The sequence below is a fragment of the Phyllobates terribilis genome, unplaced genomic scaffold (assembly GCF_046119375.1).
Source record: "Phyllobates terribilis strain yellow unplaced genomic scaffold, ASM4611937v1 Scaffold_11__3_contigs__length_659146591, whole genome shotgun sequence".
NCBI classification, from domain to species: Eukaryota; Metazoa; Chordata; class Amphibia; order Anura; family Dendrobatidae; genus Phyllobates; species Phyllobates terribilis.
In genome coordinates, this window is record NW_027362771.1 from 594636602 (window position 1) to 594659709 (window position 23108).

The following is a 23108-nucleotide window of genomic DNA, read 5'->3' on the forward strand; positions in this document are numbered from 1 at the left end:
ACGGGATACTCAGTGAAGAGCATCAGGAGGCACCCCAAGGCATAGGGGCTGGGACTGGCACTAGGATGCCTTGCGGTGGACAGCCGAGCTCGATCCTTATAAAAGCTTTTTAACTGCAGCAGCTTTAGTGGACGCTACTGGAGCTGGAATTACGCGGCTGCTGGCATGAGACTTGCCCTCCAATAGATCCTTGTAAATGGATTTAAAGTGTATTCATTCAAATTAGAGGGACAATTTAAATTAAAAAGCTTAGAGCTGCCTCCACCACAGGGGGGCTCTCTCGACCCACCAGCGGACAGGCACCAGTATTGGGAGAGGGGGGCTGGCCGTCAGGGTTCACCGCGGCTCTGGCACAAACCCGGCGACACGGAGGTGGCACGGGCAGGAGCGGACTGGCCGTCTCGGCTTCTCACTTTTTGGATTTTAGAAGGGCATGACATGCCTATATCTGTGTCTCCCCCTCCTTTTACTCCTCCACCTCTTTTCTTTTCGCATGACTATATGTACTTGTCACTTTTCCATGTGTTAGTTGTGTCTTCTGAGCAGTTTGTCAGCTTTTGGACACCTTTGAAGGTGTTTTCTATGTGTTTCTATGTGTTTTTGTTTGCCTGCCATTGGTTTTAACGGTGTTCGAAGGTGTTCGACGAACAGTTCGACGAACAGTTCGGCGAACACACGGGTGTTCGACGAACCGAACCGAACTCGAACACTACGGGGGTGGCTCAACACTATTAATAAGTTAAAAAAATACATTGACCACTTCTCGTTCCCAAAAACTTTATTTCAAAAGTTATGTTGTTGTCACTCAATCGTGTGTAGCTGTTATGGGCCCCCTGGAGAGAAAGAACTCATCTTCAAGCTAGTCTCATTATCTTTTCTAATGGCCCCCTCCCTCTTTAAGAAAGATTGGCCTAAAGTGGCTACCCTAAAACCAGAATAGCAACACACTTGTTTACAGGTTGTGTGTGATATTGCACCTTAACCAGATTTACACTAAAGGTAAGTTACATTGTGATCCATAGTTAGTGCTATATCCTTTAGCCAACAGACAAGATATAAGGGTGTATATATGAAATAGTTCCCAGATCTCCTGTTCTGTGTGGTTGGTTATGTGCCGGCATGAACCAGTATACTAATTATACACAGCTTTTGTGGTATAAAAAGGACTTATGTACTGTCTATTGCTCTTTTTGGAATTGCTTGGAGCCCAAACTCATGCCTTGTTGTTAGTTATATCATATCATGTACTTCTGAATTACAGGAACATGTCAAGATCATGCTGAGGAAGTTGCCTTGATTTTACTGGGTCGTATTTTTGTCCAGCCTCTTCACCGATGCCATCACCTCGTGCCAGTTATTGCACTGATTGCCTATTTGCTACAGAATACAATACAATCTCATCGCTCTCACCCACAAAGCTCTCCACAGTTCTGCACCACCCTATATATCATCCCTCATTTCTGTCTATCATCCTACCCGTGCTCTCTGCATCGCAACTGATCTAAGACTAACATACTCCATAACCCGAACCTGCCGATTCCATCTTCAAGTCTTCTCTCGTGATGCACCAGTTTTCTGGAATGCACTACCCCGGACAATCCAATTGTTACCTAGCCTCCACATTTTTAAGCGTGCTTTAAAAACACATATCTTTAGACATCTCTATCACCTCACTTCGCTAATCTAAGTCTTCCCTGTTTCTTTTTTCTTAATTTTTCTCAGAAAATGGTCTCTTTTAGTCATCTGTCTCCACAACCTCCATGCACCCAATAGCACTTGGTAACTGCACTTATACAGATACTGGCTGTTGACCGGATCTAACAGCTTACATGAAATGCCCTATTTATTATAATGATGGCTGTAACATCCCTGGCGGCGTGCTGGCATGGCTTACCGTCTCCCACCATGCAAGACCGCCAACTTACCTACCTGTCCAGGCTGCACACTTTGCTCCATTACTTGCTGTGTGCATGTCTCTTGTCTGATTGCTTAGGGCGGCGGCTCTGTTACTTCCTGATTCTTAAAGTTACAGTGTGCGCAGTCCTAATGCGTCCCCAGCCTATTGCTGTGAGTCACTGGATACTTAAACCCCCTCCACCCAGTAGGAGGTTCCTGAGCAATGCTTTCTTTCAGTGTGTTCTGTGCAACAGAGTTGCCAGGTCCTGTCCTGTATCTTGTCTGTTTCCGCCACCCTGGGGGCTGAGTGCCCAGGCTCGTTCCTGTATCTTGTTGCAGGTTCAGTTCCTGTCTGAACTGTGTCCTAGCCCGTTACCTGTTTGTCTCTATGTCCGATCCTTTCCTTTTCCTGCAGTTTCTGAACCTGCACCTAACTCCAACTCGTTGTCTCTGTACTTCTGTTTGTGAGTTTTGTTTCCACTCGCTACTTCATTGCAAGTACCTTGTATGTATCTGGTTCTGCTCGTTTCCCTGCCTCCGTATTTACCTCCTGTGTTCTAGCTATTTTCCTGTGTTTCCCAGTCTGTTCCATGTGAACAGAGACCTGTCCTTTCTGCCTGCATCTGCGGTTCCGCTCTGCTCTGCTCCGCTTGTCCTCCGCACCTGTGGTTCCGCTCTGCTCCGCTCATCCTCCGTACCTGCGGTTCTGCTCTGCTCCGCTTGTCCTCCGCGCCTGCGGTTCCGCTCTGCTTCGCTTATCCTCCGCACCTGCAGTTCTGCTCTGCTTTGCTCTGCTTGTCCTCCGCTCCTGCGGTTCTGCTCTGCTCCGCTTGTCCTCCGTGCCTGTGGTTCTGCTCTGCTCCACTTGTCCGCCGTGCCTGCAGTTCTGCTCTGCTCTGCTCCGCTTGTCCTCCGCGCCTGCGGTTTTGCTCTGCTCTGCTTGTCCTCCGTGCCTGCGGTTCTGCTCTGCTCTGCTCCGCTTGTCCTCAGCGCCTGTAGGAGAGGCTGCACTTGGCGTTAGTGTTTCCTCTCGACAGATGACCATGACTGTCTCCGTGGCAAGTGAAGGCCTCGGATTAACCGGAAGTTTCGGGCTTAAAGCCTTGAAGAATCGGTGTCTGATTCCCGTCCGACAACTCCAGAATCCGGTTTGGGCATTGTCAGCGGAAGGACGAGCCCTACTAAGAATCCGTCAAAATATGTCTGTACAAATTAAGCTCCAGATTGGAGCATTACACATGAAGAAGTTCACATTCCATGTGCTGTCTGGTTTACCCTCAGGTCGTCCAGAGCCGAGAGATCTAGTGCCTGCTCAGGTCTGGAGATCCTGCATGGTGTTTTCTGGGGGACTGCTGAGGTACAAGGGGTGTCCAGTCCCCATACCTTCAGGACAGTCAGCAATGTCTTCTTCTCTTCACCAGATCTGCTAGTCGCTGACTCGCTGAGCGCTGAAGTCTCCAAAGGAAGGGAAGTGGAGGCAATGTCCCCACACAGTCTCGACGATTGTACGAATGATCTGGCTTCAGGTACCGCCCCGCCTCGCTGATGTGTCATCTCAAAAACCTGACTGAAGATGGTCTCAAAGCAAGGATCCTCCATCTCTAATAAATCTGGCAATAAGACCATCAAGGCTGTGGCTACCTCCAAGTCTCTGCACCCCTCCAACCAGGCGGAGGACCTCTAGTTGTCTCTTGAATCCTCCGGGGTGCTACAAATGGAGAGAGACTTTCCTACACCCTATACCTGGTACTTCGCCCACTTCATCCAGTAAGCTTGGCAAAGTGTACGTCAAGGCGATGGTTACTCCTGAGTCTCTGCACCCCTTCAACCTGGTGGAGGATCTCGAGTTGTCCCGTGAATCCTTTGGGGTGCTAACAAATGGAGAGAGACTTTCCTGTGTCCTGTTCCTGGTACTTCGCCCACATCATCTGATGCTGAGGATGTCTCGATGGGAGGAAGCATCCCAGTCACCAAGATGGTGAGACCAGTCTCGATCCCTCTAGTGAACACAAGAGGTAATCTTCTTGAAGAGAAGGATTGGCCTCCAAATTCTCTGCAGAAAATCCTTGCAGGCTTGAAGAAGAGGAGGCGTAAAGGGGGTGGGGGTACTGTCACATCCCTGGCGGCATGCTGGCATGGCTTACCATCTCCCACCAAGCAAGACCGCCAACTTACCTATCTGTCCAGGCTGCACACTTTGCTCCATTACTTGCTGTGTGCATGTGACGCGCCCAGGGGATGGGGACGATTCGGTACCCGGGCCTTTGCCTGGTTTTGGGGGTGTCGCGGTGGTCGGCTCCCGGGCCCGTACCCTGCGGTCACTCTTGAAAAAGGGGATTAGAACTTGGATAGAAATAAAAAATAAAGTAAATAGTTTGTGACTCCACCTGTGGTAACTGGTAAGGATTACCAGCGCTGCTGCAGACCTCCGGGGGGTGATGGGATGGCAGCTGGGATGTTTCTGCTCCCCACAGGCGGAGCGGGCCCCCGGGGCAGTGTGAAGGGATGCAGGAGAGAGGGGACCCAGCCGGGTCAGAAGAAGAACAGACACACACACCGAGGCTAGTTTCAGTACCTTTACTGCAGATGGTAGGCAGGTATGGTCCGGGGTACTTGTAGGTGGTGTGCACTTCTGGACTTGCTCCCCAGTAAGCGGGTGTAAGGCCTCCTTTCTGTATCTTCCTGTCTCTCTTCCTGGAGCTTCTGACCTGCCTGGAACAGGGTCTTGCTCCCTCGATGTTTCTCTCACCTGTCCTGCTTGGCGGCGAGGGCTTTCCCACTGGTTACCACTATCCCTGGATGCTGGGGCCTTCGTTGTACCTAGTCCTCTAAATGTGCGGTATTCACGGGTGGACTGAGGGATATGAAATCCTCCTCAGTATGCCGGATTTCCTACTGGGCATGGAGGTCCCAATAGGCTCGGGCCCGGTGCCCGGCTTGCATCAGGGGACGAACCCTCTGTGGTTCCTCTGTCCCTCATGGCTCTTCTCTTCTCCTTGCCTTCTAACCCACTCTAGGCTCTCCACTAGCCAGACTAGCCCGCAGCTTGGGCCTAGCCTGGCTTTTAGCCACACAGACTTCAGCTTGTCTGGAGCTGCAGCATCGTGTCACACTCACTGCTTCCCACTGACTGACTCCTGAACTCCACCCCCCAGTATATATATACCTGACAGGGCTCCATCTAGTGGACTTGGGTGGAGATGTCTCCATGTATTGAGGCCACTGGGGAGAATCCGTTTGTGCAACACCAAGGAGTTCTGTGACAGCCTGCAGCCACAGGGTGTCACACATGTCTCTTGTCTGATTGCTTAGGGCGGCGGTTCTGTTACTTTCTGATTCTTAAAGCTACAGTGTGCACAGTCCTAATGCGTCCCCAGCCTATTGCTGTGAGTCACTGGATACTTAAACCCCCTCCACCCAGTAGGAGGTTCCTGAGCAACGATTTCTTTCAGTGTGTTCTGTGCAGTATCTTGTCTGTTTTCGCCACCCTGGGGACTGAGTACCCAGGCCCGTTTCCTGTATCTGTGACTTCTAGTCTGTTTCCGCCACCCTGGGGGCTGAGTACCCAGGCTCGTTCCTGTATCTTTTTCCAGGTGCAGTTCCTGTCTGAACTGTGTCTTAGCCAGTTCCCTGTTTGTCTCTATGTCCGATCCTTTCCTTTTCCTGCAGTGTCTGAACCTGCACCTAACGCCAACTCGTTGTCTCTGTACTTCTGTTTGTGAGTTTTGTGTCCACTCGCTACTTCATTACAAGTACCTTGTGTGTATCTGGTTCTGCTTGTCCCGTTTCCCTGCCTCCATATCTACCTCCTGTGTTCTAGCTATCTTGCTGTGTTTCCCAGTCTGTTCCATGTGAACAGAGCCCTGTCCTGTCTGCCTGCATCTGCGGTTTTGCTCTGCTCTGCTCCGCTTGTCCTCTGCACCTGCGGTTCCGCTCTGCTCTGCTCGTCCTCCGTACCTGCGGTTCCGCTCTGCTCCGATTGTCCTCCGCACCTGCAGTTCCGCTCTGCTCTGCTCCGCTTCTCCTCCGCGCCTGCGGTTCCACTCTGCTCCGCTTGTCCTCCACGCCTGCGGTTCTGATCTGCTTGTCCTCCGTACCTGCGGTTCTGCTCTGCTCCGCTTGTCCTCCGCGCCTGCAGTTCTGCGCTGCTCTGCTTGTCCTCCGCGCCTGTGGTTCTGCGCTGTTCTGCTCCGCATGTCCTCCGCGCCTGCGGTACTGCTCTGCTCTGCCCCGCTTGTCCTCCGCACCTGTGATTCTGCTCTGCTCCGCTTGTCCTCCGCGCCTGCGGTTCTGCTCTGCTCTGCTTGTCCTCCGCACCTGCGGTTCTGCTCTGCTTGTCCTCCGCGCCTGCGGCTCTGCTTGTCCACCGCACCTGCGGCTCTGTTCCTGTATCCCAGTCTGTACTGGTCCCTATCTAGCCAGTATCGGCCTGTCTGCATACCTGCCGTGCCTGCCAGTACCCGCCGGTCTGCATACCTGCCATGCCTGCCTGTACCCGCCTGTCTGCATACCTGCCGTGCCTGCCAGTACCCACCTGTCTGCATACCAGCCGAGCCTGCCAGTACCCACCTGTCTACATACCAGCCGTGCCTGCCAGTACCCACCTGTCTGCATACCAGCCTAACCTGCCCGTTCCTGCATTCCCCGGTGTGGGTCAACAGCTGTGACCGGGGTCTGAACTGGAGTAGCACCTGGGCCACCTCCCATGTCCCTCCTCGGACCACGGAGTCAATTAAGCTGCCGTGTGTTCGTGGTCGGATCTGGCGAGGCCCCTAGTCATGCCCCTCCAGGCACTCCTCGGTTCGTGGCCCAGTGGGACCACTAACCACGCTCACGCCAATCAGTCCGGGCGTGAGCGTAACAATGGCCTGACCGTATATTACAAGCACTTTCCACCTATTGTGCACCCCTATTACCTTATAGATTGTAGCTTGTGAACAGCAGGACCAGGGGCGTACATAGAAATCATGGGGTCCCATAGCAGAAGTTCTAATTGACCCCTCCCCCCCAAAAAAAAACAATTAAATAATTGTCGGATCACAGAAGAGCAGATCTCACAACATTCCAGCCTTTACATAGTAATTTTCCTCCTGCTGAAGTCCTAGATTCCTCTTTTATTGCCCCCATAAAGTATTATGCAAACAAAAGTGCCCCCTAAACACAGTATGATACCCCCATGGTGAATTCCACCACATGCACAGTATAATGACCCTACTGTACCCCACCTCAACTCCCAAGGCAAAGTATGGAGACCCCAACACAGTATAATCACCCAACTGTGACCCCCACACAGCCCTCCATGCAGTATAAATGGGTCCACATACAGTATATGTATGGCCCCCACACCTCACCATACAATATAATGGCCCGCACTAGCCCTCCAAACAGTATAATTGCCCTCACAAAGCCCTCCAAACAGTATAATCGCCCCCACACAGTATGAAGGACCCCACACAAACTTTTACACTGTATAATTGCTTGCATACAGTACATGGGACCCCTACATATTATAATGGCCCCACATAGCATTCCATATAGTATAATGCAGCCCCCATAATCCTCCATATAGTTTAATGCACCCCATAATCCTCCATATAGTATAATGCTCTCCCCATAATCCTCCATAAACTATAATGCACTCCCATAATCCTCCATATAGTATAATACACCCCCCATAATCCTCCATATAGTATAATGCACTCCCCATGGTCCTCCATAGAATATAATGCACTCCCCATTTTCCTCCATGGAATATAATGCACTCCCCATGGTCCTCCATGAAATATAATGCATGCACCATGATCCTCCATACAGTATAATGCACCCCTATGGTCCTCCACAAACTTTAATGTGCCCACCATCGTCCTCCATACAGTATAATGTGCCCACTATGGTCCTCCATACAACATAATGCACCCCCATGGTCCTCCATACAGTATAATGCACCTCCGTGGTCCTCCATGCAGTATAATGCACCCTTGTGGTTCTCCATGCAGTATTATGCACCCCCGTGGTCCTCCATGCAGTATAATGCACCCCCGTGGTCCTCCATGCAGTATAATGCATTTCCCATGGTCCTCCATACAGTATACTGCACACCCCATAGTCCTCCATACAGTATACTGCACTACCCATAGTCCTCCATACAGTATACTGCACTTCCCATAGTCCTCCATACAGTATACTGCACTCCCCGTGGTCCTCCATACAGTATAATGCAGCCTCATGGTCCTCCTTGTAGTATAATGCACCCCCATGGTCCTCCATGTACTATAATGCACCCCCATTGTCTTCCATGCAGTATAATGCACTCCCTATAGTTCTCCATACAGTATACTGCACCCCCATGGTCCTCTATGCAGTATATCCACCGCAATGGTCCTCCATGCCGTATAATACATTCCTCATACTGTATTATGGCCACCAGTCACTGATTAAAAAAAAATAAATACAATACTCATCTCTCCAGGTTTCAGCCAATGCTCCAGTCCCCTCAGCATGCAGAGTGAAGCGCTGGACATCTCAAAGCAGCGGGCCCCCTGTAATGACATCATATGTCGAGTAAGAATGATGGTAATGGAAACGTCTTCTGATGCTCCCTCCACCGTCATCATTGCTCGTACTGGGCCCCCCCTCTGACTGTCAGTGTGAGCAACGATGATGGGGGAGGGAGCATCAGAAGACATTTCCATTCCCACCATCATTCTATGTGGGCGAGCGGCCGGGCAGTGTGGGTGCTAACGGACGGAAGCGGGGCCCAGTGTGGTGCGGCTCACGGGTCCCATAGCAGTGGCGTGGCCTGCAGCCATTGGCGGTACACCCCTGCATATATGCACACACACATATATATACAGTTAGGTCCATATATATTTGGACAGAGACAACATTTTTCTAATTTTGGTTCTAGACATTACCACAATGAATTTTAAACAAAACAATTCAGATGCAGTTGAAGTTCAGACTTTCAGCTTTCATTTGAGGGTATCCACATTAAAATTGGATGAAGGGTTTAGGAGTTTCAGCTCCATGTGCCACCCTGTTTTTAAAGGGACCAAAAGTAATTGGACAATTGACTCCAAGGCTATTTCATGGACAGGTGTGGGCAATCCCTTCGTTATGTCATTCTCAATTAAGCAGATAAAAGGCCTGGAGTTGATTTGAGGTGTAGTGCTTGCATTTGGAAGGTTTTGCTGTGAAGTAAACATGCGGTCAAAGGAGTTCTCCATGCAGGTGAAACAAGCCATCCTTAAGCTGCAAAAACAGAAAAAACCCATCCAAGAAATTGCTACAATATTAGGAGTGGCAAAATCTACAGTTTGGTACATCCTGAGAAAGAAATAAAGCACTGGTGAACTCATCAATGCAAAAAGACCTGGGTGCCCACGGAAGACAACAGTGGTGGATGATCGCAGAGTAATCTCCATGGTGAAGAGAAACCCCTTCACAACAGCCAACCAAGTGAACAACACTCTCCAGGAGGTAGGCGTATCAATATCCAAATCTACCATAAAGAGAAGACTGCATGAAAGTAAATACAGAGGGTTCACTGCACGGTGCAAGCCACTCATAAGCATCAAGAATAAAAACGCTATACTGGACTTTGCTAAAAAACGTCTAAAAAAGCCAGCACAGTTCTGGAAGAACATTCTTTGGACAGATGAAACCAAGATCAACCTCTACCAGAATGATGGAAAGAGACAAGTATGGCGAAGGCGTGATACAGCTCATGATCCACAGCATACCACATCATTTGTAAAACATGGCGGAGGCAGTGTGATGGCGCGGGCATGCATGGCTGCCAGTGGCACTGGGTCACTAGTGTTTATTGATGATGTGACAAAGGACAGAAGCAGCTGAATGAATTCTGATGTATTCAGAGCCATACTGTGTGCTCAGATCCAGCCAAATGCAGCCAAACTGATTGGTCGTCGTTTCATACTACAGATGGACAATGACCCAAAACATAAAGCCAAAGCAACCCAGGAGTTTATTAAGGCAAAGAAGTGGAATATTCTTGAATGGCCAAGTCAGTCACCTGATCTCAACCCAATTGAACATGCATTTCACTTGTTAAAGACTAAACTTCAGACAGAAAGGCCCACAAACAAACAGCAACTGAAAACCACCGCAGTGAAGGCCTGGCAGAGCATCAAAAAGGAGGAAACACAGCGTCTGGTGATGTCCATGAGTTCAAGACTTCAGGCAGTCATTGCCAACAAAGGGTTTTCAACCAAGTACTAGAAATGAACATTTTATTTACAATTATTTAATCTGTCCAATTACTTTTGGTCCCTTTAAAAACAGGGTGGCACATGTTAAGGAGCTGAAACTCCTAAACCCTTCATCCAATTTTAATGTGGATACCCTCAAATGAAAGCTGAAAGTCTGAACTTCAACTGCATCTGAATTGTTTTGTTTAAAATTCATTGTGGTAATGTCTAGAACCAAAATTAGAAAAATGTTGTCTCTGTCCAAATATATATGGACCTAACTGTATATATATATACACACATATGTATACACACATATGCATACACACAGACATATGCACACAGACACATATATACACACACATATATGCACACACACACACACACACAGTATATACACACACATATGCATACACACACACACACACACACATATATATACATACATATGCATACACTTATATACACACATACACATTACACATGGACTTACCCTCTCTACAGATGATGCCACATGACGCATTTCTCTGGTGCAGCCTCCCATCTCCCAGGGCCCGATTGCAGAGTGTTCTTGCAAATTGCAGGGCTGAAGGCAGGAGGGGGAGAGAGGAGCAGGGGAGGCAGAGAGAGCATGGGAGGCAGGGAGAGCAGGGGAGGCAGGGAGAGCAGGGGAGGCAGGGAGAGCAGGAGAAGCAGGGAGAGCAGGGGAGGCAGGGAGAGCAGGGAAGGAAGGGAGAGCAGGGGAGGCAGGGAGAGCAGGGAAGGTAGAGAGAGCAGGGGAAGCAGGGAGAGCAGGAGAAGCAGGGAGAGCAGGGGAGGCAGGGAGAGCAGGGAAGACAGGGAGAGCAGGGGAGGCAGGGAGAGCAGGAGAAGCAAGGAGAGCAGGGGTGGCAGGGAGAGCAGGGAAGGGAGAGCAGGGGAGGCAGGGAGAGCAGGGAAGGTAGAGAGAGCAGGGGAAGCAGGGAGAGCAGGAGAAGCAGGGAGAGCAGGGGAGGCAGGGAGCGCAGGGAAGGCAGGGAGAGCAGGGGAAGCAGGGAGAGCACAGGAGGCAGGGAGAGCACGGGAGGCAGGGAGAGCAGGGGAGGCAGGGAGAGCAGGGAAGTCAGAGAGAGCAGGGGAAGCAGGGAGAGCAGGGGAAGCAGGGAGAGCAGGGAAGGCAGGGAGAGAAGGGGAGGCAGGGAGTGCAGGGGAAGCAGGGAGAGCAGGGAAAGCAGGGAGAGCAGGGGAAGCTGGGAGAGCAGGGGAAGCAGGGGAGGCAGGGAGAGCAGGGGAGGCAGGGAGAGCAGAGGCCATGCTGGGAGCAGCCCCTCAGCTGGAGCTGCAGGCCGGAGCTGGTGGGATGCCTCATCTCCTGCACTTACAGAGACACTGAGGCATCCTCTGCGCTGCCGGACACACAGGACACAGTGCAGCTAGAGGTGGGTTCTGACTCCGGCCCTCCGAACCTCTGGATGTTCTGAACGAGACTGTTTGTTTTCAACAGTAATTTTATCTTTAGGATGCAGATACTGTTGAGATTGTGATGCCAAATGGAGGGGTCTGATGTTGTTTCACATCGGGCTCCTCGGTCTCACTGGGCCCCCCCATAGCAGCTGCGTGGGCTGCCTCTATGTACTGTACGCCCCTGAACAGGACCCTCACTCCTCCTGTAACTGGTGAATTATGTGTCACCTTGTATTGCCTTCATTGTCTGTACATGTCCTCGCTTAATTGTAAAGTGCTGCGGAATATGTTAGCTCTATATAAATAAAATTATTATTATTCTGTAGGTGGACAGATGTATTAATATTTTTTTTTATTTACTGCAGATGTGCCAATTAGGAATTGCATTTCTGATGAATTCAATGTTTCAGAGACTGACAATCTGGAAAGTGAAGAAGGTAAGTGATGTGTTTGAGGAGAGATGATCTTTGAAGGAAAACTCTGGCCAAAATTGATCCACTATATCTCCTATAGTGTTAGTTCCTCGGGGGCGAGGCATGACACATAGTTTCTCGCTTTGGTACACTTTTAATCCCTGAATAATATATTGCTTTCCATGCCCTAAACAAGTCAAAAAGCATTTTATCACCCACACAGACACCTCGGCACAGACCTTAGCTCAGGCTAATGGGCAACAGGTTACACCAGAAAATTTCCACCACACTACATTTAATAAAGAGCTCCCACTCAGGGACTTAATGAAGTTGTCTGATCCCAAAATTCCCCCCAAAATGTTAAGCTAATCTGTGCTGTATTGTAATATATAACACCCCCTATACATTTTGTTTTTTCTTTCGACCTTTCCTTCCTCCTGAATTTCACTTCATTCCCTTGACCCAGTTTGTTTACATGCAACTCTCCAGACTAGGCAGCTCTCCGCAGCTTTTTTTTTAAGCCACAGTCAAAGGTAGCCCCACTCCCGACCTGAGTATCCAGATCCGCCCTCTCCCTGCCCACTGCACACTCATTGGCTGTTAGTTTCTGCCCCAGCACCGCTCTCTGCCCGCCCATTGCACACTCATTGGCTTTTAGTATCTGCCCCAACTCCGCCCTCTACCTGCCCACTGCACGCTAATTGGCTGTTAGTATCTGCCCCAGCACCGCGCTCTGCCCGCCCACTGCACACTCATTGGCTGTTAGTTTCTGCCCCAGCACCGCTCTCTGCCTGCCCACTGCACACTCATTGGCTTTTAGTTTCTGCCCCAACTCCGCCCTCTGCCCGCCCACTGCACACTCATTGGCTCTTAGTTTCTGCCCCAACACCGCACTCTGCCCGCCCACTGCCCACTCATTGGCTGTGAGTTTCTGCCCCAGCACCGCCCTCTGCCCACTCATTGGCTGTTAGTTTCTGCCCCAACTCCGCCCTCTGCCTTCCCACTGCATGCTCATTGGCTGTTAGTATCTGCCCCAGCACCGCCCTCTGCCCGCCCACTGCCCACTCATTGGCAGTTAGTTTCTGCCCCAACTCCGCCCTCTGCCTTCCCACTGCACACTCATTGGCTGTGAGTTTCTGCCCCAGCACCGCCCTCTGCCCGCCCACTGCCCACTCATTGGCTGTTAGTTTCTGCCCCAACTCCGCCCTCTGCCTTCCCACTGCATGCTCATTGGCTGTTAGTTTCTGCCCCAACTCCGCCCTCTGCCTACCCACTGCACACTCATTGGCTGTTAGTTTCTGCCCCAACTCCGCCCTCTGCCTAACCACTGCACACTCTTTGGCTGTTAGTATCTGCCCCAGCACTGACCTCAGTCATTCAGTCCAGCACTAGGCAACGATCCAGAGTCCTCATCTGTAGAAGTGCAGCTCTGATCACTCCACTCACCATCACATCCAGAGTGGTGACAAAGCTGTCACATGTTCCTTACATTACCACTGACATAGGAATACTGTGTACTGTGAGTCTGTAGTAGATATATATGTATACAGTGGTGGCCAAAAGTATTGGCACCCCTGCAATTCTGTCAGATAATACTCAGTTTCTTCCTGTAAATGATTGCAATCACAAATTCTTTGGTCTTATTATCTTCATTTAATTTGCTTGCAAGGAAAAAACACAAAAGAGAATGAAGCAAAAATCAAATCATTGATCATTTCACACAAAACTCCAAAAAAGGGCCGGACAAAAGTATTGGCACCCTCAGCCTAATACTTGGTTGCACAACCTTTAGCCAAAATAACTGCGAACAACCGCTTCCGGTAACCATCAATGAGTTTCTTACAATGCTCTGCTGGAATTGTAGACCATTCTTCTTTGGCAAACTGCTCCAGGTCCCTGATATTTGAAGGGTGCCTTCTCCAAACTGCCATTTTGAGATCTCTCCACAGGTGTTCTATGGGATTCAGGTCTGGACTCATTGCTGGCCACCTTAGAAGTCTCCAGTGCTTTCTCGCAAACCATTTTATAGTGCTTTTGGAAGTGTGTTTTGGGTCATTGTCCTGCTGGAAGACCCATGACATCTGAGGGAGACCCAGCTTTCTCACACTGGGCCCTACATTATGCTGCAAAATTTGTTGGTAGTCTACAGACTTCATAATGCCATGCACACGGTCAAGCAGTCCAGTGCCAGAGGCAGCAAAGCAACCCCAAAACATCAGGGAACCTCCGCCATGTTTGACTGTAGGGACTGTGTTCTTTTCTTTGAATGCCTCTTTATTTTTCCTGTACACTCTATGTTGATGCTTTTTCCCAAAAAGCTCTACTTTTGTCTCATCTGACCAGAGAACATTCTTCCAAAACGTTTTAGGCTTTCTCAGGTGAGTTTTGGCAAACTCCAGCCTGGCTTTTTTATGTCTCGGGGTAAGAAGTGGGGTCTTCCTGGGTATCCTACCATACAGTCCCTTTTCATTCAGACGCCGACGGATAGTACGGGTTGACACTGTTGTACCCTCGGACTGCAGGGCAGCTTGAACTTGCTTGGATGTTAGTCGAGGTTCTTTATCCACCATCCGCACAATCTTGCGTTGAAATCTCTCGTCAATTTTTCTTTTCCGTCCACATCTAGGGAGGTTAGCCACAGTGCCATGGGCTTTACACTTCTTGATGACACTGCGCACGGAAGACACAGGAACATTCAGGTCTTTGGAGATGGACTTGTAGCCTTGAGATTGCTCATGCTTCCTCACAATTTGGTTTCTCAAGTCCTCAGACAGTTCTTTGGTCTACTTTCTTTTCTCCATGCTCAATGTGGTCACACAAGGACACAGGACAGAGGTTGAGTCAACTTTAATCCATGTTAACTGGCTGCAAGTGTGATTTAGTTATTGCCAACACCTGTTAGGTGCCACAGGTAAGTTACAGGTGCTGTTAATTACACGAATTAGAGAAGCATCACATGATTTTTCAAACAGTGCCAATACTTTTGTCCACCCCCTTTTTCAGTTTTGGTGTGGAATTATATCCAATTTGGCTTTAGGACAATTCTTTTTGTGTTTTTTCATTGAAGACAAAGTAAATGAAGATAATAATACCAAAGAATTTGTGATTGCAATCATTTTCAGGAAGAAACTGAGTATTATCTGACAGAATTGCAGGGGTGCCAATACTTTTAGCCACCACTGTATATATATATGCTAGCTATTGAACTCGTTCTATGCCCGGGTGGTGAGCATTAATATTGGTATATGATCTTCATCCTGTCATGTGCTGCTGCCATCCTGCACCCCCATCCTGTCATGTGCTGCTGCCATCCTATGCCCCCATCCTGTCATATGCTGCTGCCATCCTGCGCCCCCATCCTGTCATTTGCTGCTATCCTGCGCCCCCATCCTGTCATGTGCTGCTGCCATCCTGCGCCCCCTTCCTGTCATGTGCTGCTATCCAGCGCCCACATTATGTCATGTGCTGCCATCCTGCGCCCCCATCCTGTCATTTGCTGCCATCCTGCGCCCCCATCCTGTCATGTGCTACTATCCTGCGCCCCCATCTTGTCATGTGCTGCTGCCATCCTGCGCCCCCTTCCTGTCATGTGCTGCTATCCAGCGCCCACATTATGTCATGTGCTGCCATCCTGCGCCCCCATCCTGTCATTTGCTGCCATCCTGCGCCCCCATTCTGTCATGTGCTCCAATCCTGTGCCCCCATCCTGTCATGTGCTGCTGCCATCCTGCGCCCCCATCCTGTCATGTGCTGCCATCCTGCACCCCCATCCTGTCATGTGCTGCCCACATCCTGCGCCCCCATCCTGTCATGAGCTGCTCCCATCCTGCGCCCCCATCCTGTCATGTGCTGCTGCCATCCTGCTCCCCCATCCTGTTATGTGCTGCCCCCATCCTGCGTCCCCATCCTTCATGTGCTGTTCCCATCCTGCACCCCCATCCTGTTATGTGAAGCCCCCATCTTGCGCCCCCATCCTGCCATGTGCTGCCTTCCTGCGCCCCCATCCTGTCATGTGCTGCCATTCTGCGCTCCCATCCTGCCATGTGCTATCATCCTGCGCCCCCATCCTGTCATGTGCTGCTCCCATCCTGCGCCCCCATCCTGTCATGTGCTATCATCCTGCGCCCCCATCCTGTCATGTGCTGCTCCCATCCTGCGCCCCCATCCTGTCATGAGCTGCTCCCATCCTGCGCCCCCATCCTGTCATGTGCTGCCTTCCTGCGCCCCCATCCTGTCATGTGCTGCCATTCTGCGCTCCCATCCTGCCATGTGCTATCATCCTGCGCCCCCATCCTGTCATGTGCTGCTCCCATCCTGCGCCCCCATCCTGTCATGTGCTATCATCCTGCGCCCCCATCCTGTCATGTGCTGCTCCCATCCTGCGCCCCCATCCTGTCATGAGCTGCTCCCATCCTGCGCCCCCATCCTGTCATGTGCTCCCATCCTGCGCCCCCATCCTGTCATGTGCTGCTGCCATCCTGCACCCCCATCCTGTTATGTGATGCCATCCTGCGCCCCCATCCAGTCATGTGCTGTTCCCATCCTGCTCCCCCATCCTGTTATGTGCTGCCCCCATCCTGCGCCCCCATCCTGTCATGTGCTGCTGCCATCCTGCGCCCCCATCCTGTCATGTGCTGTTCCCATCCTGCGCCCCCATCCTGCCATGTGCTGCCTTCCTGCGCCCCCATCCTGTCTTGTGCTGCCATTCTGCGCCCCCATCCTGTCATGTGCTATCATCCTGCGCCCCCATCCTGTCATGTGCTGCTGCCATCCTGCACCCCCATCCTGTTATGTGCTCCCATCCTGCGCCCCCATCCTGTCATTTGCTGCTCCCATTCTGCGTCCCCATCCTGTCATGTGCTGCTGCCATCCTGCACCCCCATCCTGTTATGTGCTGCCATCCTGCGCCCCCATCCTGTCATGTGCTGCCATCCTGCGCCCCCATCCTGTCATTTGCTGCCATCCTGCGCCCCCATTCTGTCATGTGCTCTAATCCTGCGCCCCCATCCTGTCATGTGCTGCTATCCTGCGCCCCCATCCTGTCATGTGCTGCTATCCTGCGCCCCCATCCTGTCATGTGCTGCCATCCTGCGCCCCCATCCTGTCATGTGCTGCCCACATCCTGCGCCCCCATCCTGTCATGAGCTGCTCCCATCCTGCGCCCCCATCCTGTCATGTGCTGCTGCCATCCTGCTCCCCCATCCTGTTATGTGCTGCCCCCATCCTGCGTCCCCATCCTTCATGTGCTGTTCCCATCCTGCACCCCCATCCTGTTATGTGAAGCCCCCATCTTGCGCCCCCATCCTGCCATGTGCTGCCTTCCTGCGCCCCCATCCTGTCATGTGCTGCCATCCTGCGCCCCCATCCTGTCATGTGCTGCTCCCATCCTGCGCCCCCATCCTGTCATGTGCTATCATCCTGTGCCCACATCCTGTCATGTGCTGCTCCCATCCTGCGCCCCCATCCTGTCATGAGCTGCTCCCATCCTGCGCCCCCATCCTGTCATGTGCTGCTGCCATCCTGCACCCCCATCCTGTTATGTGATGCCATCCTGCGCCCCCATCCAGTCATGTGCTGTTCCCATCCTGCTCCCCCATCCTGTTATGTGCTGCCCCCATCCTGCGCCCCCATCCTGTCATGTGCTGCTGCCATCCTGCGCCCCCATCCTGTTATGTGCTGCCCCCATCCTGCGCCCCCATCCTGTCATGTGCTGTTCCCATCCTGCGCCCCCATCCTGCCATGTGCTGCCTTCCTGCGCCCCCATCCTGTCTTGTGCTGCCATTCTGCGCCCCCATCCTGTCATGTGCTATCATCCTGCGCCCCCATCCTGTCATGTGCTGCTGCCATCCTGCACCCCCATCCTGTTATGTGCTGCCATCCTGCGCCCCCATCCTGTCATGTGCTGTTCCCATCTTACGCCCCCATCCTGTCATTTGCTGCTCCCATTCTGCGTCCCCATCCTGTCATGTGCTGCTGCCATCCTGCACCCCCATCCTGTTATGTGCTGCCATCCTGCGCCCCCATCCTGTCATGTGCTGCTGCCATCCTGCGCCCCCATCCTGTCATTTGCTGCTCCCATCCTGTCATGTGCTGTTCCCCTCCTGATCCCCCATCCTGTCATGTGCAGCTGCCATCCTGCGCCCCCATCCTGTCATGTGCTGCTGCCATCCTGCGCCCCCCTCCTGTTATGTGCTGTTCCCATCCTGCGCCCCCATCCTGTCATTTGCTGCTCCCATCCTGCGCCCCCATCCTGTCATTTGCTGCTCCCATCCTGCGCCCCCATCCTGTCATTTGCTGCTCCCATCCTGCGCCCCCATCCTGTCATTTGCTGCTCCCATCCTGCGCCCCCATCCTGTCATGTGCTGTTCCCATCCTGCGCCCCCATCCTGTTATGTGCTGTTGCCATCCTGCGCCCCCATCCTGTTATGTGCTGTTGCCATCCTGCGCCCCCATCCTGTTATGTGCTGTTGCCATCCTGCGCCTCCATCCTGTCATGTGCTGCTCCCATCCTGCGCCCCCATCCTGTCATGTGCTGCTGCCATCCTGCGCCACCATCCTGTTATGTGCTTCTCCAATCCTGCGCCCCCATCCTGTCATGTGCTTCTCCAATCCTGCGCCCCCATCCTGTCATGTGCTTTTGCCTTCCTGCACCCAAATCCTGTCATGTGCTGCTGCCATCCTGCACCCCCATCTTGTCATGTCCTGCTCCAATCCTGCGCCCCCATCCTGTCATGTGCTGCTCCAATCCTGAGCCCCCATCCTGTCATATGCTGCCATCCTGTGCCCCCATCCTGTGATGTGCTGCCATCCTGTGCCCCCATCCTGTCATGTGCTGTTCCCATCCTGCACCCCCATCCTGTCATTTGCTGCTCCCATCCTGCGTCCCCATCCTGTCATTTGCTGCTCCCATCCTGCGTCCCCATCCTGTCATGTGCTGCTGCCATCCTGCGCCCCCATCCTGTCATGTGCTGTTCCCATCCTGCGCCCCCATCCTGTCATGTGCTGCCCCATCCTGTTATGTGCTGCCCCCATCCTGCGCCCCCATCCTGTCATGTGCTGCTGCCATCCTGCGCCCCCATCCTGTCATGTGCTGTTCCCATCCTGTGCCCCCATCCTGTCATTTGCTGCTCCCATCCTGCGCCCCCATCCTGTCATGTGCTGTTCCCATCCTGCGCCCCCATCCTGTCATGTGCTGCTGCCATCCTGCGCCCCCATCCTGTTATGTGCTTCTCCAATCCTGAGCCCCCATCCTGTTATGTGCCGCCCCCATCCTGCGCCCCCATCCTGCCATGTGCTGCCTTCCTGCGCCCCGATCCTTTCATGTGCTGCTCCCATCCTGCGCCCCCATCCTGTCATGTGCTGCTCCCATCCTGCACCCCCATCCTGTTATGTGCTGCTCCCATCCGGCACCCCCATCCTGTTATGTGCTGCCATCCTGCGCCCAAATCCTGTCATGCGCTGCACCCATCCTGCGCCCCCATCCTGTCTTGCGCTGTTCCCATCCTGCGCCCCCATCCTGTCATTTGCTGCCCCCATCCTGCGCCCCCATCCTGTCATGTGCTGCTGCCATCCTGCGTCCCAATCCTGTCATGTGCTGCCATAATCTTCCCCCATCCTGTCATGTGCTGCTACCCTCCTGCTCCCCCATCCTTTTATGTGTTGTTCCCATCCTGCGCCCCCATCCTGTCATGTGCTGCTGCCATCCTGCGCCCCCATACTGTTATGTGCTGCCATCCTGCGCCCAAATACTGTCATGTGCTGCTGTCATCCTGCGCCCCCATCCTGTCATGTGCTGCTGCCATCCTGTGCCCCCATCCTGTCATGTGCTGCCATCCTGCGCTCCCATCCTGTTATGTGCTGTTCCCATCCTGCGCCACCATCCTGTCATGTGCTGCTGTCATCCTGCGCCCCCATCCTGTCATGTGCTGCTGCCATCCTGTGCCCCCATCCTGTCATGTGCTGCCATCCTGCGCTCCCATCCTGTTATGTGCTGTTCCCATCCTGCGCCCCCATTCTGTCATGTGCTGCTGTCATCCTGCGCCCCCATTCTGCCATGTCCTGCCATCCTGCGCCCCCATCCTGTCATGTGCTGCTCCCATTCTGCGCCCCCATCCTGCGCCCCCATCCTGTCATGTGCTGCTGCCATCCTGCTCCCAAATCCTGTCATGTGCTGCTGCCATCCTGTGCCCCCATCCTGTCTTGTGCTGCCATCCTGCGCCCCCATCCTGTCATGTGCTGTTTCCATCCTGCGCCCCCATCCTATCATGTGCTGCTGTCATCCTGCGCCCCCAATCTTGTCATGTGCTGCTGCCATCCTGTGCCCCCATCCTGTCATGTGCTGCTCCCATCCTGCGCCCCCATCCTGTCATGTGCTGCTCCCATCCTGCACCCCCATCCTGTCATGTGCTGCCATCCTGCGCCCAAATCCTGTCATGTGCTGCTCCCATCCTGCGCCCCCATCCTGTCATGTGCTGCTGCCATCCTGTGCCCCCATCCTATCTTGTGCTGCCATCCTGCGCCCCCATCCTGTCATGTGCTGTTCCCATCCTGCGCCCCCATCCTGTCATGTGCTGCTGTCATCCTGCGCCCCAATCTTGTCATGTGCTGCTGCCATCCTGCGCCCCCATCCTGTCATGTGCTGTCATCCTGTGCCCCCATCCTGTTATGTGCTGTTCCCATCCTGCGCCCCCATTCTGTCATGTGCTGCTGTCATCCTGCTCCCCCATTCTGCCATGTCCTGCCATCCTGCGCCCCCATCCTGTCATGTGCTGCTGCCATCCTGTGCCCCCATGATGTCATGTGCTGCTGCCATCCTGCGTTCCCATCCTGTCATGTGCTGCTGCCATCCTGCGCCCCCATCCTGTCATGTGCTGCTGCCATCCTGCGCCCCCATCCTGTCATGTGCTGCTGCCATCCTGCGCCCCCATCTTGTCATGTGCTGCTGCCATCCTGCGCCCAAATCCTGTCATGTGCTGCTCCCATCCTGCGCCCCCATCCTGTCATATGCTGCCATCCTGCGCCCCCATCCTGTCATGTGCTGTTCCCATCCTGCGCCCCCATCCTGTCATGTACTGCTGTCATCCTGCGCCCCCATCTTGTCATGTGCTGCTGCCATCCTGTGCCCCCATCCTGTGATGTGCTGTCATCCTGTGCCCCCATCTTGTTATGTGCTGTTCCCATCCTGCGCCCCCATTCTGTCATGTGCTGCTGTCATCCTGCGCCCCCATTCTGCCATGTCCTGCCATCCTGCTCCCCCATCCTGTCATGTGCTGCTGCCATCCTGCGCCCCCATCCTGTCATGTGCTGCTCCCATCCTGCGCCCCCATCCTGTTATGTGCTGCCATTCTGCGCCCAAATCCTGTCATGTACTGCCATCCTGTGCCCCCATCCTGCCATGTGCTGCCATCCTGCGCCCCCATCCTGTCATATGCTGCCATCCTGTGCCCCCATCCTGCCATGTGCTGCTCCCATCGTGCTCCCCCATCCTGTCATGTGCTGCTGCCGTCTTGCACCCCCATCCTGTCATGTGCTGCCATCCTGCGCCCCCATCCTGTCATGTGCTGCCATCCTGCGCCCCCATCCTGTCATGTGCTGTTCCCATCCTGCGCCCCCATCCTGTCATGTGCTGTTCCCATCCTGTGCCCCCATCTTGTCATGTGCTGCTGCCATCCTGTGCCCCCATCCTGTGATGTGCTGCCATCCTGTGCCCCCATCCTGTTATGTGCTGTTCCTATCCTGCGCCCCCATCCTGTCATGTGCTGCTGTCATCCTGCGCCCCCATTCTGCCATGTCCTGCCATCCTGCGCCCCCATCCTGTCATGTGCTGCTGTCATCCTGCGCCCCCATCCTGTCATGTGCTGCTTCCATCCTGCGCCCCCATCCTGTCAAGTGCTGCTCCCATCCTGCGCCCCCATCCTGTTATGTGCTGCCATTCTGCGCCCAAATCCTGTCATGTACTGCCATCCTGTGCCCCCATCCTGTCATGTGCTGCCATCCTGCGCCCCCATCCTGTCATATGCTGCCATCCTGTGCCCCCATCCTGTCATGTGCTGCTCCCATCGTGCTCCCCCATCCTGTCATGTGCTGCTGCCGTCTTGCACCCCCATCCTGTCATGTGCTGCCATCCTGCGCCCCCATCCTGTCATGTGCTGTTCTCATCCAGTGCCCCCATCCTGTCATGTGCTGTTCCCATCCTGCTCCGCCGTCCTGTCATGTGCTGCTATCATCCTGCGCCCCCATTCTGCCATGTCCTGCCATCCTGCGCCGCCGTCCTGTCATGTGCTGCTGCCATCCTGCGCCCCCATCCTCTCATGTGCTGCTCCCATCCTGCGCCCCCATCCTCTCATGTGCTGCTCCCATCCTGCGCCCCCATCCTGTCATGTACGGCTCCCATCCTGCGCCCCCATCCTGTCATGTGCTGCTCCCATCCTGCGCCCCCATCCTGTCACGTGCTGCTGCCATCCTGCGCCCCCATCCTGTCATGTGCTGTTCCCATCCTGCTCCCCCATCCTGTCATGTGCTGCTCCCATCCTGCTCCCCCATCCTGTCATGCTCCCATCCTGCGCCCCCATCCTGTCATGTGCTGTTCCCATCCCGCTCCCCCATCCTGTCATGTGCCGCTGCCATCCTGCGCCCCCATCCTGTCATGTGCTGCTGCCACCCTGCGCCCCCATCCTGTCATGTGCTGCTGCCACCCTGCGCCCCTATTCTGTCATGTGCTGCTGCCACCCTGCGCCCCCATCCTGTCATGTGCTGCTGCCACCCTGCGCCCCTATTCTGTCATGTGCTGCTCCCATCCTGCGCCCCCATCCTGTCATGTGCTATCATCCTGCGCCCCCATCCTGACATGTGCTGCTCCCATCCTGCTCCCCCATCCTGTCATATGCTCCCATCCTGCGCCCCCATCCTGTCATGTGCTGTTCCCATCCCGCTCCCCCATCCTGTCATGTGCCGCTGCCATCCTGCGCCCCCATCCTGTCATGTGCTGCTCCCATCCTGCGCCCCCATCCTGTCATGTGCTGCTCCCATCCTGCTCCCCCATCCTGTCATGTGCTGTTCCCATCCTGCTCCCCCATCCTGTCATGTGCTGCTCCCATCCTGCTCCCCCATCCTGTCATATGCTCCCATCCTGCGCCCCCATCCTGTC

At 53.6% G+C, this 23108-nt stretch overlaps 1 protein-coding gene across 1 annotated transcript in view; it reads left to right on the plus strand.

The window, feature by feature from the left end:
* Nucleotides 1–23108, plus strand: part of LOC141167072 (uncharacterized) — a 169053-nt gene that overhangs the window by 127175 nt on the left and 18770 nt on the right. Inside the window, exon 7 of the mRNA XM_073654412.1 lies at nt 11915–11986. Within this exon, the coding sequence (XP_073510513.1) occupies nt 11915–11986 (72 nt within the window). The remainder of the gene's footprint in view (nt 1–11914; nt 11987–23108) is intronic.